Source organism: Doryrhamphus excisus, chromosome 5 (genome assembly GCF_030265055.1).
Source record: "Doryrhamphus excisus isolate RoL2022-K1 chromosome 5, RoL_Dexc_1.0, whole genome shotgun sequence".
In the NCBI taxonomy this organism is placed as follows: Eukaryota; Metazoa; Chordata; class Actinopteri; order Syngnathiformes; family Syngnathidae; genus Doryrhamphus; species Doryrhamphus excisus.
Window position 1 is genome coordinate 19,592,621 of NC_080470.1, and position 15,398 is coordinate 19,608,018.

A 15,398-nucleotide genomic window follows, 5' to 3' on the forward strand; every position below is an offset into this window, starting at 1 on the left:
AGCCAACAAAGCAAATGAGTCTAATATTTAATATTAATTAAAGCCGCGGTGTATCCTTAGTATGGATTGATCGCTACAGTATTTACCTGATATCGGACCCCCTGATGATTTTCATCCTGCTGCGGAGTTTGAACGCGCTGGGAGATGACTGCGCTGCGGTACAGGCGGGCAACACCTTTCTTGCTCCCTTGTTGTTTTTATCTGACGTCCAAACAAAGGACGATCGCCGGTGGGACGCCGCTTCCCATCCGGCTCCGGAACCGCCGGCCTTCCAGCAATATCTACTCAGCGAAGAACCGGGAGACGCTAATTTCCTTTTCGGTTTTGTCGAGGTGAAAGAAGTCGGTTTCATTCTCTTTGGGGTTTCTCCCTTTTCCAGAGATCGCTGAGTTCTAGTCGGAGCTTTCGGAGATGGTGGTTTTCTGGGAGTTTTTGCTTGGGATCGGACCCACTGGTATCTAGACGTCCGGGGGGCTGCAAAGACCGGGATGGATTTCCGGGTTAACTTCCTTCCTGGGGTTCTCCGGACGACTGACGATGACAGGAAGCTTCCACTTAATGATGCGGCTTTGGAGCCTAAGGTTGAGATTAGAGTCCGATTTGTGGATGCAGAAGTACTGCCGGTAGTACTACTACTTGGACTGGGCTGTGTCCCTCCAGTACTCTGGTTCTTAACCCACCTGAACTTGGACTTTAAAACCTGCCTGGACTGAGACACGGCCTGTGATGGAAGAGGAACCTGACTTGACGAACTTTCGTTTTGAAGAGTTTGTTTTTTGTTGTCCAGATATTCCGTGTGAGTTTTGTTGCTTTTCCCGAGGGAAGTTTGGTTTTGTAACCGGGGTACACGGATCACGGTGTCGCCTTTCGATGGAGAGTTGCTTGCAGGAGACGCTTTCACTTTTGTCGCTACAGGTTCTTGGAGCTTCTGTTGCTGCCTTTCTGCTGGGAGACATCTTGCGACAGAAAGGGGCTGAGGCACAGGCGTGTCGTTTTTATCGCCGGCAACATTCCTAATCCCTGGGACACGGCCTTCAACATCTTTTTGCTGCATAGTCTTTAATGACGCAGTGGAGGGTTTCGGGGTCCCACTTGCCTCTCCCACCGAGTGTCCGGAACTATGAGATATGGTTGAGCTTAGTCCTGAAGACGAGGTTGAGGCAACGGATAAAGGGTTCTTGTTTTTCAGAGAGTACGTCTTCCTCCAGCTGCCGTGGCTCTGGCCCGTATAAGGGCTCCTCCTGGAGTTGTGCGGATGTGCGACAGATGTGTTGTGGCTCCTCCACCTGGATGATGTTGACGCCTCTGAAGTTCTCGGTGCGTCGCCATGGACACTCTTGTGCTTGTTGATGAGACCTGGAAATGTTTGCAGTGAAAAGGACTTGACTTTATTTGCAATAACGACATCAAGGTTGGTTAGACTTGAAGAAGATAACCCCGCAAGTCATTGCTGATGAACTGAAGCTGTACTGAAAACATCAAAACATTGAAGAAAATTCCTACTTTCCCCATGATTCTACATTTTCCTTACAGCAGGGGTCTCAAACATGCGGCCCACGAGCCAAATGTGGCCCGCAGGACACTAGTTTGAGGCCCCCGCCTTGATATGAAAGTTTAATGTTAGATGATATGGATGCTGTATGGTATCATGTACCCAGAAAAAATTATTACGTTTGATTAATGTTCATGTTAAAGGTTAAATAACTGTTAATAGTTATCCTCCCTATCCGTGTGGAAGTGGTAAGTTTTGGGCTATTTAAGTTTAAAGGAAATAACTTGAAGGCTACCGTTTAGGTCGCTAGCTCTCTAGTTTGCGAGTTAGCATGTGTCTCAAGACCCTGCAGTTGGAAATATATGTTGGAAATTTAAAAAAAGCATAAATGTGACTATAGTAGTGTTTTGTCATGTCTACAGGGCTCTAATAATGCTTTGTTCATTTTAATCTGAAAAAAATAATTTGTCTACCCACCAACTATATGTGGTTTCTTAAGTTTTTATTATTATTATTATGATAATTATTTATTACTGATTGATTTTCTTTATTCTTGATTTGTTTATTTATTTTTCAGCTTATTTTGTGCAGAAAAATAAAAATTAAGATATTTGAGAACAGTGGAATGTTTTATCAGAGCTTTTATTGTAGAAAATCGGAACCAAAGCACTGAAAAAGTTTGTATATTTTTCTGTTTTTAATAAATGCGTTTTTTGTTGTTTTTTTTTGAAAACCTGATGCGGCCCAGCCTTGCCCAGAAACCTAGCTCCAGTGGTCCCCAGGTAAATTGAGTTTGAGACCCCTGCCTTACAGCATTCCAGTTCAGCTTCTGCTCTTCACATTTACAAATTCACTTCTCTGGTTCTCTGTTGATATTTGTGATTTCTCTATGTTACAAGCAATTTCTTATCAATGAAAAAGTAGGGTAAACATTATTACACAATTACAATGATCATATCTGATTCTAGTCTACTGTAAGGGTTCATCGTTCAATATCTAAATGAATCATATTTTGGTCAATATTGATATTTGTGACGTTGTCCGCTGATTTAAAACGAGGAGCAAAATAAACTGCAAGCTAACGCTAATAAACACTGAAAAGACGTTAACCGTTTCCACTTACACAAAGTCAGCTGTACGCTGTGACACTGACGTCAAAAATAAATATAAAATGTTTTTATAACGATGGTGTACAATGTACAATAATGTGATCTACTGTCACAAAACATGTAGTTAAAAACACTTACTTTGTAGTAGATCTATTTGCCTTTTCAACGACTCTCGCTCCTCCATGTTTGGCTTCCTGGTTTTCTTCTTCGGCGTCGGAGACTTCTTCTTCTTCGGTATGTAATTGGTCGTAGATAGTGACGTCACATGCTAGACTGGAGCTATGTAGAAAACGTTACCTTAATTCATTGCACACACAGCGATCTGAAGTTAAAAGTAACTTAAAAAGTCCAATCGATTATGTGAATATTTAGTGTGTGTAGTTACAGAAGAAATTGTTATTTAAACGTGTATTAAAAAAATATTATGCCAGTATGACTGTGCGGTTGCCTTGTTGTTTTTATGTCCGCTATTATGTGGATCTGCAAGACTGATTAAAACGTAAGGATTCTCTTTGAGAAAAAAAATCTACGATTGACTTTTCTTTTCTTTCTAGCAACGCACAAATTAAAAATAAATATAACGGAACTCTCTCCATTACTTCATTCGGGCTTTCCCTTTTTCTCCATTTTACCAACATGACGTCAGTACCACAGGACTCTTGAAGCTGTGAACACATGACACAACCAGGAAGTGTTCCGAAGTCCACTAGTACCCAAATTTGTATATCCTCAATTTTGTTTTACAGGCGTTCTAAATGAACGACTTGCGGCACAACTTCTCAATATGGGGAAGTAGTGTCGTGTTTTTGAGCAAATAATGAGTAAAGGTAATGTTTAATAATTAAAACCAATGCCATCAACAGATATCAATTCATAAGTAGTCCCTGTTTCGCGTTTCAATACTGTTTTGCCGTGTGGCTATTTGACCTGATAAACAACGCGGAGGGTATAATTATACATGTTTAGCTAGCTGTCAACACAAAAGTGTCAGAAGTCAGTCACTGTAACTCCTAATCCATTATTAGCAGTTTTCATTACAACAATGAGGACCGTGCAAGTCCTTCTGAATCCAAAGTAAATGGAAATTCAGTCTCATGAAGAACAACGAAAAGAAATCCAAATAAAAAGGTATTGCGAACACCGTTTTGCCATTTTCGATTCGTTGACACGACGCGAAGTAAATCAATGCTAACTACTGTACATCGACGTTAAATCAATCGCTGCTAAGTAAATTATCACGGAATCATAACATTGCTTATGGTTATTTGATATCCCAGACGTTCCACTAACGTCTTTGCTGCGAAAACAGTACATGTCAAACGTTGTTTGGAAATATAAATAAAGTTATAGTGATAGGTTGTACGTTAAAATTTTGGCCAACGTGGAGCCTTTAAGTGCAGTTCGTTTTTATTGGCCCCCAAAATAGAATTACGTATTAGAAAACACAAATAAAATGGAGGAATGGAGAATTGTTGCCAATTTACTAATGTGTTTTTATGCTTTCTGTTCATGATCCAGTTTCACAGTGTGGCCTGACCACCATGACATCAACAGGCAACCAGTACTTCATTGTCACCGAAGCGCCTAAATCCACTGGACACTGCAACCCTGGCCGCATATGTTACGTTCCTGACTATCAAGATGGACTCAAACATCCAGCTTTCGACTTATCTGCAGAGCTGCAAGTCTTCTTACTAGGTTCCCTCACACCGTTATGCTACGAGATCAACAGGAGATGTCTGGAGGAGCTGAGTGCAGACGAAGCCGGCCTGCTTCTGGCCCTCACCGACAACTCGGAGAGGCTGAAGTGGTTCAAAGAGAAGAAAGCGCTCTTCGGAGCGCTGACGCTGTCTGAGGGTGCCCAGGTGGTTGTGGAACAGGGAAACGAGAAGTTGAATGGCATTGTGCGCTATATTGGGAACCTGACACGACCAACGCATACGGCGGAGCCTCTACGGGGAATATTCTTCGGAATTGAGCTGCAGGTGTGGCTTATCAAATGTTCATTCTACACAACAAAATCCTCACTTAATAACTGCGATTACTGTGCTGTCTTGACAAGCATCACAATTGAGCAGCCTAATAATAACCTTCATCACACACCTTGTCAGCCTCTCTGCTTCATTCTTGTTGTTGCTTTTTGTTATTTAGCCGTTTAGCTTGAGTTTCTTGGATAACTGATCATTAAAAAAAAATGCTTCAGTAAGATGTGATTACTGTGCTGTCTTGACAAGCATCACAATTGAGCTGCCTAATAATAACCTTCATCACACACCTTGTCAGCCTCTCTGCCTCTTTCTTGTTGTTGCTTTTTGTTATTTAGCCGTTTAGCTTGAGTTTCACGGACAACTGATCATTTAAAAAAAATGCTTCAGTAAGATGCGATTACTGTGCTGTCTTGACAAGCATCATAATTGAGAAACCTAATAATACCTTCATCACACACCTTGTCAGCCTCTCTGCCTCGTTCTTGTTGTTGCTTTTTGTTATTTAGCCGTTTAGCTTGAGTTTCTCGGATAACTGATAATTTTTTTTAAAAATGCTTCAGTAAGATGCGATTACTGTGCTGTCTTGACAAGCATCACAATTGAGCAACCTAATAATAACCTTCATCACACACCTTGTCAGCCTCTCTGCCTCTTTCTTGTTGTTGCTCTTTGTTATTTAGCCGTTTAGTTTGAGTTTCTCGGATAACTGATCATTTAAAAAAAATGCGTCATTAAGATGCGTTTACTCTGCTGTCTTGACAAGCATCACAATTGAACAGCCTAATAATACTTTCATCACACACCTTGTCAGCCTCTCTGCCTCTTTCTTGTTGTTGCTTTTTGTTATTTAGCTGTTTAGCTTGAGCTCTTCATTCAATCCAGCCTTTGGAAACCCCGATAATAGTGGATGGTCGGCGCTGTCGTCATCGTCACACTTACTTAAAAATGCATCAGAATCGTGACATTAGCTTCCGTATCATGTGCCTGGGTCAAGACATCCTGAAGCTGCACTGCAAGCATTATGGGAAATGTAGTTTTTAGCCATAACGTAGCCACATCACTGCAGTGGCTTACACACCAGTATTTTTACACATACGGTGTACGATGTTGTACTAAGAAAAGGTTCAGTTACACAATTTGACGTGTTGTCGTCCAGCTGGAAAATGTTGAGGGTTGCGGGTGTTGTTGTGTTATGCAGGCAGACATTGCAGGCACTGCAGGACCTCAAGGCAATTAGAGGAAAGTGTGTCGCTAATGCTAATGCTAATGCTAATACTTCCAACTCCCCAAATTGACTCACTCTGTGTGTTCCAGGGAGATGACAAGGGCAAGGGGACCACAGATGGCTCCTTCCAACACGAGACCCTCTTCACTTGTGAAAAAAACTGTGGCCTGTTTGCCCCTTTTCCTAGCATCCATCCATCGCTTCCATCCGAATCCTTTACAGCATCCGCCCCGGATCCTTCTTCACCCGCTGAAACAGAGCGGCCGGTCCCAGGCGACAGAGTCACATACTTCATCGAGGACTACTGTCTCCATGGAATGGTGGTGAATGTCAACGAAAAGGACGGCAAATGTTTTGTGTTGATATCTACGGTGAGTAGAAAGTTGTTTGTCGTGTAAAATGTTGACGTAGCGCTTAGCAGCACATTGTTAGCATGCTTTTTGCACCACTTTAATCTTTTCCTTTATGTTTTAAGGACAGTGATGCGACTGGGAAGACGGGCGAAGTTGAAGTCCCACTTCAGTTTGTTGTTAAAGGTGAACGGCCTGCCGGTTGCGACTTCCAACCTTATCAACCTCACAGTAGCTATCATTCTATCTTCAATTTGACAGCACCACCCTCACTCCATCCCCGCTCATCCGCAACCTCGGTATCCTCCTGGACCCCACCCTTTCATTTGAACCCCATGTCAAACAGTTCAAATCAAATCAACTTTATTTGTAGAGCACTTTTCCTGCAATGACATGCAACACAAAGTGCTTTACAGAATTAAAAACAATTACCACAATTAAAAGGAAAAACAAATACTAAGAAAGCCCCTCCCTCCCACCCTCCATACTAGACACACACACACACACCCACACACACACACAATCACGCACAATCACACACAGTAGGGAGACATGGCATGGCACTGAGGATCAAGGAAACGCCCCCTTTGGGGTTGTCCACACTGGGAGGAGCTGCAGGCTCGGGCCCCCCGACTCCGACAGACGGGCGGACCCCCACATTAAAGCCCCGGATCGAAGGGACCCAAGGATGGCACCCCCCTCAGCAGACCCGACACAGCCCCCAGTGTGGAGGACCCCCCCTGAGAAAATACTGGAGTTAAAAGCTAAAGACTAAAAGCATAGAATAGGACTAAAAAAGATAAAAACATAAGAAAAGTTTAAAAATATTAGTTAAAAGCCTGATTAAAAAGGTGTGTCTTTAATCTTTTTTAAAAAATAAAAAATGTCTCTGCAGTCCTGAGGCTCTCCGGCAGGCTATTCCACTTTTCTGAATGTTCCTATAATTTTTTTACCAACAATATTTATTTTTCTGCAGAGTCCGAGCTAATAGACCATGAGCCCCCTGCAGTGGAAAAGAAATGTGACTCGGGTCTCGGCGTGAATTCGCTGGTGGAGGTGTCTTTGGGTACCGGCAACGCATACGGAATCATCCGTTGGATCGGCACCCTTCCTGGTCGGCAGGAATTAATGGCTGGACTCGAGCTGGTAATGTACCGCGTTATGTTGAAATGTACCCATTTTTTTTGTTAGCGTTCTAGCAATTAGGGTGGTTAGCGCTTCTGTTTCTGTGGAAATCTTGCAGATGGCATTGAGAGTTAGCACTTCAGCAGCTGTTTTGGGCCAAGAGGTGTTCCCAAGTTTCTCACATGCTAGCTGTTAGCTTATTCAATTTGATAGATGTTAGCAAATAAAATTTTTTTTTAGCATTTACATTCCATGGGGATTCTCTGAAATGAAGCCACAGTGAGAACTTGAATAATACATAATGCTCGGTGGCATCGTTAAAATGTTAGCATTTTGCATACCACATTGACACATTGACATATATCAAATATCCATGGGAATTTTTCTAGTTCTGGATTGTAATGGTAATGGTTTAATTTCATCTGAACATGCATCAGATTACAATTGAGTTCATCCCATAATCAGTTCCCAGTTCCACATGTCCAAAAGGAGTAGGAAGAAGCAAAGCTTATTAAATCCTACCCCTCCATCTGGTACTTTTACAATCAGTAACTGTTACATTTGTTCACTTCATGCTTTCCATAATGCAGTTTAAGTTTTTTTTTTTTTTAAATAATGTACCTCGTACCAAAGTAGGAGGTGATATGAGCATCCAATGCCAGAATGGGTACCATAGTAAGTGTCAATATAGTGATATATATAGCACATCATGACTGGTTCAAGACTCTTCATCCTTGTATTTAGCAAACATCAATATGGGTACCATATCACCTCGTACTTCGGTACGTGACAAAAAAATAAATTAATAAAATAAAAAATTATTCATGAATGAATGAATATTTTTTAAATATTTTTTTATAATTTTAATTAATTATTCATGAATGAATGTATTTTATTAAATTTATTTTATTAATTTATTTGTATGTTTTTAATTCAAACATATTCATGAATGAATGAATGAATATTTTTTTATTTTATTAATTTATTTACATTTATTTTTATTTTCATTTCATGAATGTATGAATAATGTTTTATTTTATTAATTTATTTTATTTTTAATTTTTTTGTCACATACCGAAGTAGGAGGTGATATGTGCATTCAATGCCATAATGGGTACCATAGTAAGTGTCAATATAGTGATATATATAGCACATCATGACTGGTTCAAGACTCATCATCCTTGTATTTAGCAAACATCAACTGCTTGTATTGTTTCTTGAATTGGCTCATCGTTGTGCATTGTTTGATTTCCTTACTCCATCCATTCCATAGTTTGATTCCACATACTGAAATGCTATGGCTAGCATAACGTAGTCCTAGCATAGAAGTGTTTCAAATGTACTTCTTCCCTGAGATCATATTTCTCCTCTCTTGTAGAGAAGTATTGGATGACATTTTTAGCTAATTGCTTATTTTTAGCCTTATGCATTATTTTAGCTGTTTGAAGATGAACTATATCAGCAAGTTGAAGTACTTGGGATTTTGGAAATAAGGAGTTAGTATGTTCTCTTGTAAAGCGTTAATGTGATTTGACATAAGGATGTTATTCTTCCGTGTTCTGCAGGAGGAGGACGTAGGAATCAGCGACGGCACTTTCAAAAATGTGTCTTTCTTCCGGTGTCCTCCTGGGAGAGCGCTGTTTGTGAAGTTGAGCTCTTGCTGTCCCGACGCACGGTTCCTTAGCGACCGTGCCAAAAATACCGATGTCACAGGTTTGTATGGCACGCCACGTGCAACCTGCACCCTAATATCAATCCACTCTTTTTGTGTGTGTTTGCACACGTATACTTCCAGACAGAGAAGGGCAGCAGAGTGTTGCAAAAATGCCGCCTGTTCCTCCCATCAGCACAGATAAAGTCCACCAAGTTCTGATCGGGCGAATGAAGGGCATCCAAGGACACCACAACTCCTGCTACATGGATGCTGCCCTCTTCAGGTTAGAAAGAGTAACACACTGGTAGTTGGATAACTGGTTCCTGTCTTTCCTTGACTGTTGCCCTGAGCTGTAAACACGGAATTGACCCCACGTGTTTTCATGTCAACCAATCAGTCCTCCTTCCTATATACCAGGGGTCTCAAACATGTGGCCCGTGGTTTGAGGCCCCCGCCTTGATATGAAAGTTTAAGGCAACGGTCTCAAACACACGGCCCGCGGGCCAAATGTGGCCCGCAGGACACTAGTTTGAGGCCCCCACCTTGATATGAAAGTTTAATGCAGGGGTGCCCGCAGGACACGGAATTATTACGTTTGATTAATGTTCATGTTAAAGGTTAAATAACTGTTAATAGTTATCCTCCCTATCCGTGTGGAAGTGGTAAGTTTTTGGCTATTTAAGTTTAAAGGAAATAACTTGAAGGCTACCGTTTAGGTCACTAGCTCTCTAGTTTGCGAGTTAGCATGTGTCTCAAGACCCTGCAGTTGCGCAATATGTTGTAAATAAAAAGAGTATAAATGTGACTATAGTCGTGTTTTGTCATGTCTACAGGGCTCTAATAATGCTTTGTTCATTTTAATCTGAAAAAAATAATTTGACTACCCACCAGCTATATGTGGTTTCTTAAGTTTTTATTATTTGCCGTTTTATTATTATTATATTTATTTATTTATTACTGATTGATTGATTTTCTTTATTCTTGATTTGTTTATTTATTTTTCATCTAATTTTGTGCAGAAAAATAAAAATTAAGATATTTGAGAACAGTTAGCCTGGAATTTATTTGCTCTAAACTTAAGAGGCCAAAAACTTACCACTTCCACATTGGATGGGAGCAGCAGCCGGACATTTGAATGAATGAGGCCAATGAATGGGAAAATAAAGTGGTTGGGCCACCCTGAGCAGCAACAATTGTAATCAAGTTAACATGCAATCAAGTTAACTTGCAATGATAGATAGCTAGCTATGAATGAATGAAGGCCAATGAAGGGGGAAATAAAGTGGTTGGGCCACCCTGAGCAGCAACAGTTGCAATCAAGTTAACTTGCAATCAAGTTAACTTGCAATGATAGATAGCTAGCTATGAATGAATGAAGGCCAATGAAGGGGAAAATAAAGTGGTTGGGCCACCCTGAGCAGCAACAATTGCAATCAAGTTAACTTGCAATCAAGTTAACTTGCAGTGATAGATAGCTAGCAATGAATGAATGAAGGCCAATGAAGGGGAAAATAAAGTGGTTGGGCCACCCTGAGCAGCAATAATTGCAATCAAGTTAACTTGCAATCAAGTTAACTTGCAATGGTAGATAGCTAGCTAGACATGGATGGATATCCATACACAAACACAATAACAACTAAACATTCATTCATTCATTTTCTACCGCTTATCCTCACGAGGGTCAGCTGTCTTGGGGCGAGAGGCGGGGTACACCCTGGACTGGTGGCCAGCCAATCACAGGGCACATATAGACAAACAACCATTCACACTCACATTCATACCTATGGACAATAATTAACCTAGCATGTTTTTGGAATGTGGGAGGAAACCGGAGTACCCAGAGAAAACAATGTAACCAGAAGATGTTGCAAACGTGTGTAACCTTTGTCTGTTTCCGACTCACTTCCCAGTTTGTTCTCCTGCTCGTCCGTGTTGGATTCCATGTTGTTTAAATCAACGCAACCAGAAGATGCCGCTATTCAGACAACGCTACTCCACGACATTGTCAGCCCCCTCCGAAGGTGTCCCCCAATTGATTGAGTGGTTCTGTGGTGAGAGGACATGGGTTCATAAGGTGCGGGTTCTTTGCAGCGACGGCTTTGTGGAAGGTGGCCACGTCATGAAGCTCAGGCAGCAGCTACAGAAACATGGCTACAGTCACTCCTTCACCACGGAGGAGAAGGGTTAGTTCACCCTGAGGTGTCATTTCCCGGTGAAGCAGAAGTCATTTATCTTTTTGTCTTTCAGACCCAGAGGAGTTTCTCACCGTCATCATGCACCACATTCTGGCACTGGAGCCTCTTTTGAAATTGTACGTGACAGCCGCCATTTTCATCTGTTATTGCATGGGAGAAGTGTTTTATTTGAACCCCTTGCCGCCGAGATGGCACCCCTTATTTATGTGCCTTGGCGTCTTCTGTTGAGACTGGAATGATATACACCATTCCAGGATGCCTTCATAACTGCAGGATCTGTAAACACAAATGTTAGACCTGCACAAACATAAACATGAATGAAACTCACCTTGGAAGCCTCACAGAAGTTCAGATAAAAACCAAGACAAAATGGTCCTGGTACGTTGGCGATGGTCCAGTAAACGTAAATACAGGTGCTCCTCAGCTTACGGCATTCTGTGTTACCATGGTTCCCGGTTTACAAGCCTGGGTACCCAGGGTCAGAGAGTCCCAAGAGTCTGAAAGTAACCGGAGTCTAAAACAAGAGTCATAGTATTCAGAGTCCAAAGCAACAGTCTGAAAGTACCCAGAGTCCTAAACAAGAGTCAGACTACCCAGAGTCAAAGATTACCAACAGTAGCTAGAGTCCAAAATAGAGTCATAGAGTACCTATAGTCCAAGGGTACCCAGGGTCCGAAGCAGCAGTCTGAAAGTACCCAGAGTCTAAAACAAGAGTCATAGTATTCAGAGTCCAAAGCAGAGTCAGAGAGTACCTATAGTCCAAGGGTACCCACAGTCCAAAGCAACAGTCCGAAAGTACCCAGAGGCCAAAGCAAGAGTCAGACTACCCAGAGTCAGAGATTACCAAGAGTAGCCAGAGTCCAAAATAGAGTCACAGAGTACCTATAGTCCAAGGGTACCCAGGGTCCAAAGCAACAGTCTGAAAGTGCCCAGAATCCAAAGCAGAGTCAGAGAGCACCTATAGTCCTAGGATACCCACAGTCCAAAGCAACAGTCTGAAAGTACAAAACAAGAGTCAGACAACCCAGAGTCAAAGATTACCAAGAGTCCATAACAAAATTGCAAGAGTACGCAGAGTCCAAAATAAAGTCAGAGAGTACCTATAGTCCAAGGGTACCCAGAGTCCAAAATAGAGTCAAAGAGTACCTATAGTCCAAGGGTATCCAGAGTCCAAAATTGAGTCAGAGAGTACCTATCGTCCAAGGGTACCCAGAGTCCAAAATAGAGTCAGAGAGTACCTATAAACCAAGGGTACCCAGAGTCCAAAATAGAGTCAGAGAGTACCTATAGTCCAAGGGTACCCAGAGTCCAAAATTGAGTCAGAGAGTACATATAGTCCAAGTGTATCCAGAGTCCAAAATAGAGTCAGAGAGTACCTATAGTCCAAGGGTACCCAGAGTCCAAAATAGAGTCAGAGAGTACCTATAGCCCAAGGGTACCCAGAGTCCAAAATAGAGTCAAAGAGTACCTATAGTCCAAGGGTACCCAGAGTCCAAAATAGAGTCCGAGAGTACATATAGTCCAAGTGTATCCAGAGTCCAAAATAGATTCAGAGAGTACCTATAGTCCAAGGGTACCCAGAGTCCAAAATAGAGTCAAAGAGTACCTATAGTCCAAGGGTACCGAGAGTCCAAAATAGAGTCAGAGAGTACCTATAGTCCAAGGGTACACAGAGTCCAAAATACAGTCAGAGAATACCTACAGTCCAAGGATACCCAGAGTCCAAAATGGAGTCAGAGAGTACCTATAGTCCAAGGATACCCAGAATCAAAAATAGAGTCAGAGAGTACCTATAGTCCAAGGATACCCAGAGTCCAAAATAAAGTCAGAGAGTACCTTGAGTCCAAGGGTACCCAGAATGCAAAGCAAGAATCTGAAAGTACCCAGAGTCCGAGAGTAGCCCTCAAATTCCAATACCCAGAGTTCAAAGCAGAGTCAGAGAGTACCTAGAAAACCTCATCCTCATCCACCTTGTTAGCGTTCTCCTTCTTGTTAGCGCTATGGACTCACCATATGGAGTGTGGCGTTTAGGTCAGCTGGCGGCAAAGTGCAAGAGAGTTACTGCTATCAGATCTTCCTGGAGCAGAACCACAGCCTGGTGCTGCCCACCGTGCAGCAGTTACTGGAACATTCCTTCCATGGTGCTGGACTCAAACTGGCCGAGGTAAGATGGTCTCCTTGGATTCTTGGATTCTACGTGATATCTGTGTGAAGTGAAGCTGAGAGGCGGTTAGAGGACTAATTATACAAACGACAATGTTTTGTTAACTCAACAATTCCAGGTGCCGCCCTGCCTCATCCTTCAGATGCCTCGATTTGGGAAAAAATTCAAGATGTTTGACAAAATTATTCCCTCCCTGGAGTTGGACATCACAAACCTCCTGTCTGAAGGTGAAACCCTCGCCGCCGGAAAACGCAGCAGTGACACGCTGACCGCTGCAGCCCGTGTGCTCGCACGTTTCAGGTCCACAGCAGTGCATCCTATGCGGGAACCTGGCGCGGGAAGAGTGCCTGGATTGTTTCGAAGAGCCGGTTTTCGGACAGACAGGATGGAAAATCTTCTGCAGGACATGTTCTGCTCAGGTTTGCATCGTTAGCTGGACATCTTTGTTCCTTTTTATCAGTACTTTAGTATGTGCATACGTAATTATGTTTACAATCATTTAGAATTGCTCATGAAAGCCTCACCCTGGCCACAACAAAAGGCCAATGCAAAATGTGCCGTTGTTTTGATCACACAGCAGTCTACTTACCAGCGTTCATAAATTCCCTCACTTCTTGAATCAGCTGCGTACGTAATTATGTTTACAATAATTTGGAATTGCCCATTAAAGCCTCACCCTGGCCACAACAAAAGGCCAATGCAAAATGTGCTGTTGTTTTGATCACACAGCAGTCTACTTACTGGCGTTCATAAATTCCCTCCCTTCTTGAATCAGCTGCGTACGTAATCATGTTTACAATCATTTTGAATTGATCATGGAAGTCTCACCCTGGCCACAACAAAAGGCCAATGGAAAAAGTGCCGTTGTTTTGATCACACGGCAGTCTACTTACTGGCGTTCATAAATTCCCTCCCTTCTTGAATCAGCTGTGTGTACCCCCGCCCAATTGGCCTTTTGTTGTTGGCTACAATAAAAGGCCAATGCAAAATGTGCCGTTGTTTTGATCACACACAGCAGTCTACTTACTGCCGTTCATAAATTCCCTCCCTTCTTGAATCAGCTGTGTGTACCCCCACCCCATTGGCCTTTTGTTGTTGGCCACAACAAAAGGCCAATACAAAATGTGCCATTGTTTTGATCACACAGCAGTCTACTTACTAGCGTTCATAAATTCCCTCCCTTCTTGGATCAGCTGTGTGTACCCCCACCCCATTTTGTTGTTGGCCACAACAAAAGGCCAATGCAAAAATTTACTACTTAGTTTTTTTCTGGTATTACAATAAAACAAAGGTAAATGTAATCATGATGTCATGTATTTTTAGGTTCATTCTCATCCTCAGCGCCGCAGCCATCACCCAGCGGCTCTAGACCTTCCTAAGGGCTACGGGGGCCAGGTTGGACCTAGCAGGCTGACCAGAGAGGTAATGGAGCTGTTTGCCGTGCTGTGCATAGAGACCAGCCACTACGTCTCCTTCCTCAAATACGGACCAACCGCTAAAGACTGGCTGTTCTTTGACAGCATGGCCGACAGAAGCGGTGAGTTTTTTTCCACACGGAGATCCACATTGGTGACTCAGGTCTGATCTCAGTCGGCGCTGTGCTGTTATTAAGGGGGGACAGATGGCTTCAACATCCCAGAGGTGCGAGCTTGCCCCGAGGTCGGCATGTACCTGGATATGTCCCCGGCGGAGCTGGCCAATCAGGTGCCTCGAGACATGAGGGGTGTGGCTAAACGTCTCTTTTGTGATGCTTACATGTACTTGTACCAGAGTACCAGTATGGGTCTCTATCGCTAAGGAGTTGTGTTTTTCATTCTGTTAAATCTTGTTTTATTCAAATATTATCTCAGATAATAAATACTCTTATTTGGAAAAAAAATGTTTTTACTTTTTAAATATCTTTCAAGTATGGTTGTAATTGTACATCAACATTTCTATAACAATTTCCACAGTTATTGAATGTTCACTGCGATTTGCGATTTGTCCTACTTTTTCGACGGTCATTGAACGCACCGACGCAGCGTTCCCGGATGCAAAGAGGGCGGTTTGAAAGTATTTGGGTGTATTTTACCCCCTTTTTTCTTTCACCTCATACT

At 42.4% G+C, this 15,398-nt stretch overlaps 2 protein-coding genes across 4 annotated transcripts in view; one reads left to right on the forward strand and one right to left on the reverse strand.

Annotated features, from left to right (window-relative positions):
* zc3h3 (zinc finger CCCH-type containing 3) overlaps positions 1 to 3,233 on the reverse strand; it is a 42,112-nt gene extending 38,879 nt beyond the window's left edge. The window contains exons 1-2 of the mRNA XM_058073408.1: positions 2,740 to 3,233; positions 87 to 1,356 (exon numbers count right to left, since the gene is read on the reverse strand). Of these exons, the coding sequence (XP_057929391.1) occupies positions 87 to 1,356; positions 2,740 to 2,785 (1,316 nt within the window). The 5' untranslated portion in view covers positions 2,786 to 3,233. The remainder of the gene's footprint in view (positions 1 to 86; positions 1,357 to 2,739) is intronic.
* Positions 3,234 to 3,572: 339 nt separating this feature from the next.
* Positions 3,573 to 15,182, forward strand: cyldl (cylindromatosis (turban tumor syndrome), like). Of its 3 annotated transcripts, none has more exons than XM_058073411.1 (15): positions 3,573 to 3,729; positions 4,120 to 4,586; positions 5,904 to 6,185; positions 6,290 to 6,350; positions 7,141 to 7,310; positions 8,855 to 9,002; positions 9,085 to 9,226; positions 10,854 to 10,964; positions 11,035 to 11,126; positions 11,191 to 11,254; positions 13,170 to 13,302; positions 13,421 to 13,529; positions 13,603 to 13,721; positions 14,644 to 14,839; positions 14,915 to 15,182. In XM_058073411.1, the coding sequence occupies exons 2-15, from the start codon at positions 4,143 to 4,145 to the stop codon at positions 15,097 to 15,099; spliced, it is 2,256 nt and encodes a 751-aa protein (XP_057929394.1). In that variant the 5' UTR covers positions 3,573 to 3,729; positions 4,120 to 4,142; the 3' UTR covers positions 15,100 to 15,182. The 3 variants fall into 3 exon arrangements, with proteins under 3 accessions (XP_057929394.1, XP_057929395.1, XP_057929393.1); XM_058073412.1 differs by having other exon boundaries at positions 9,142 to 9,226; positions 14,626 to 14,839; XM_058073410.1 differs by having other exon boundaries at positions 14,626 to 14,839; positions 14,915 to 15,181.
* Positions 15,183 to 15,398: the final 216 nt, after the last annotated feature.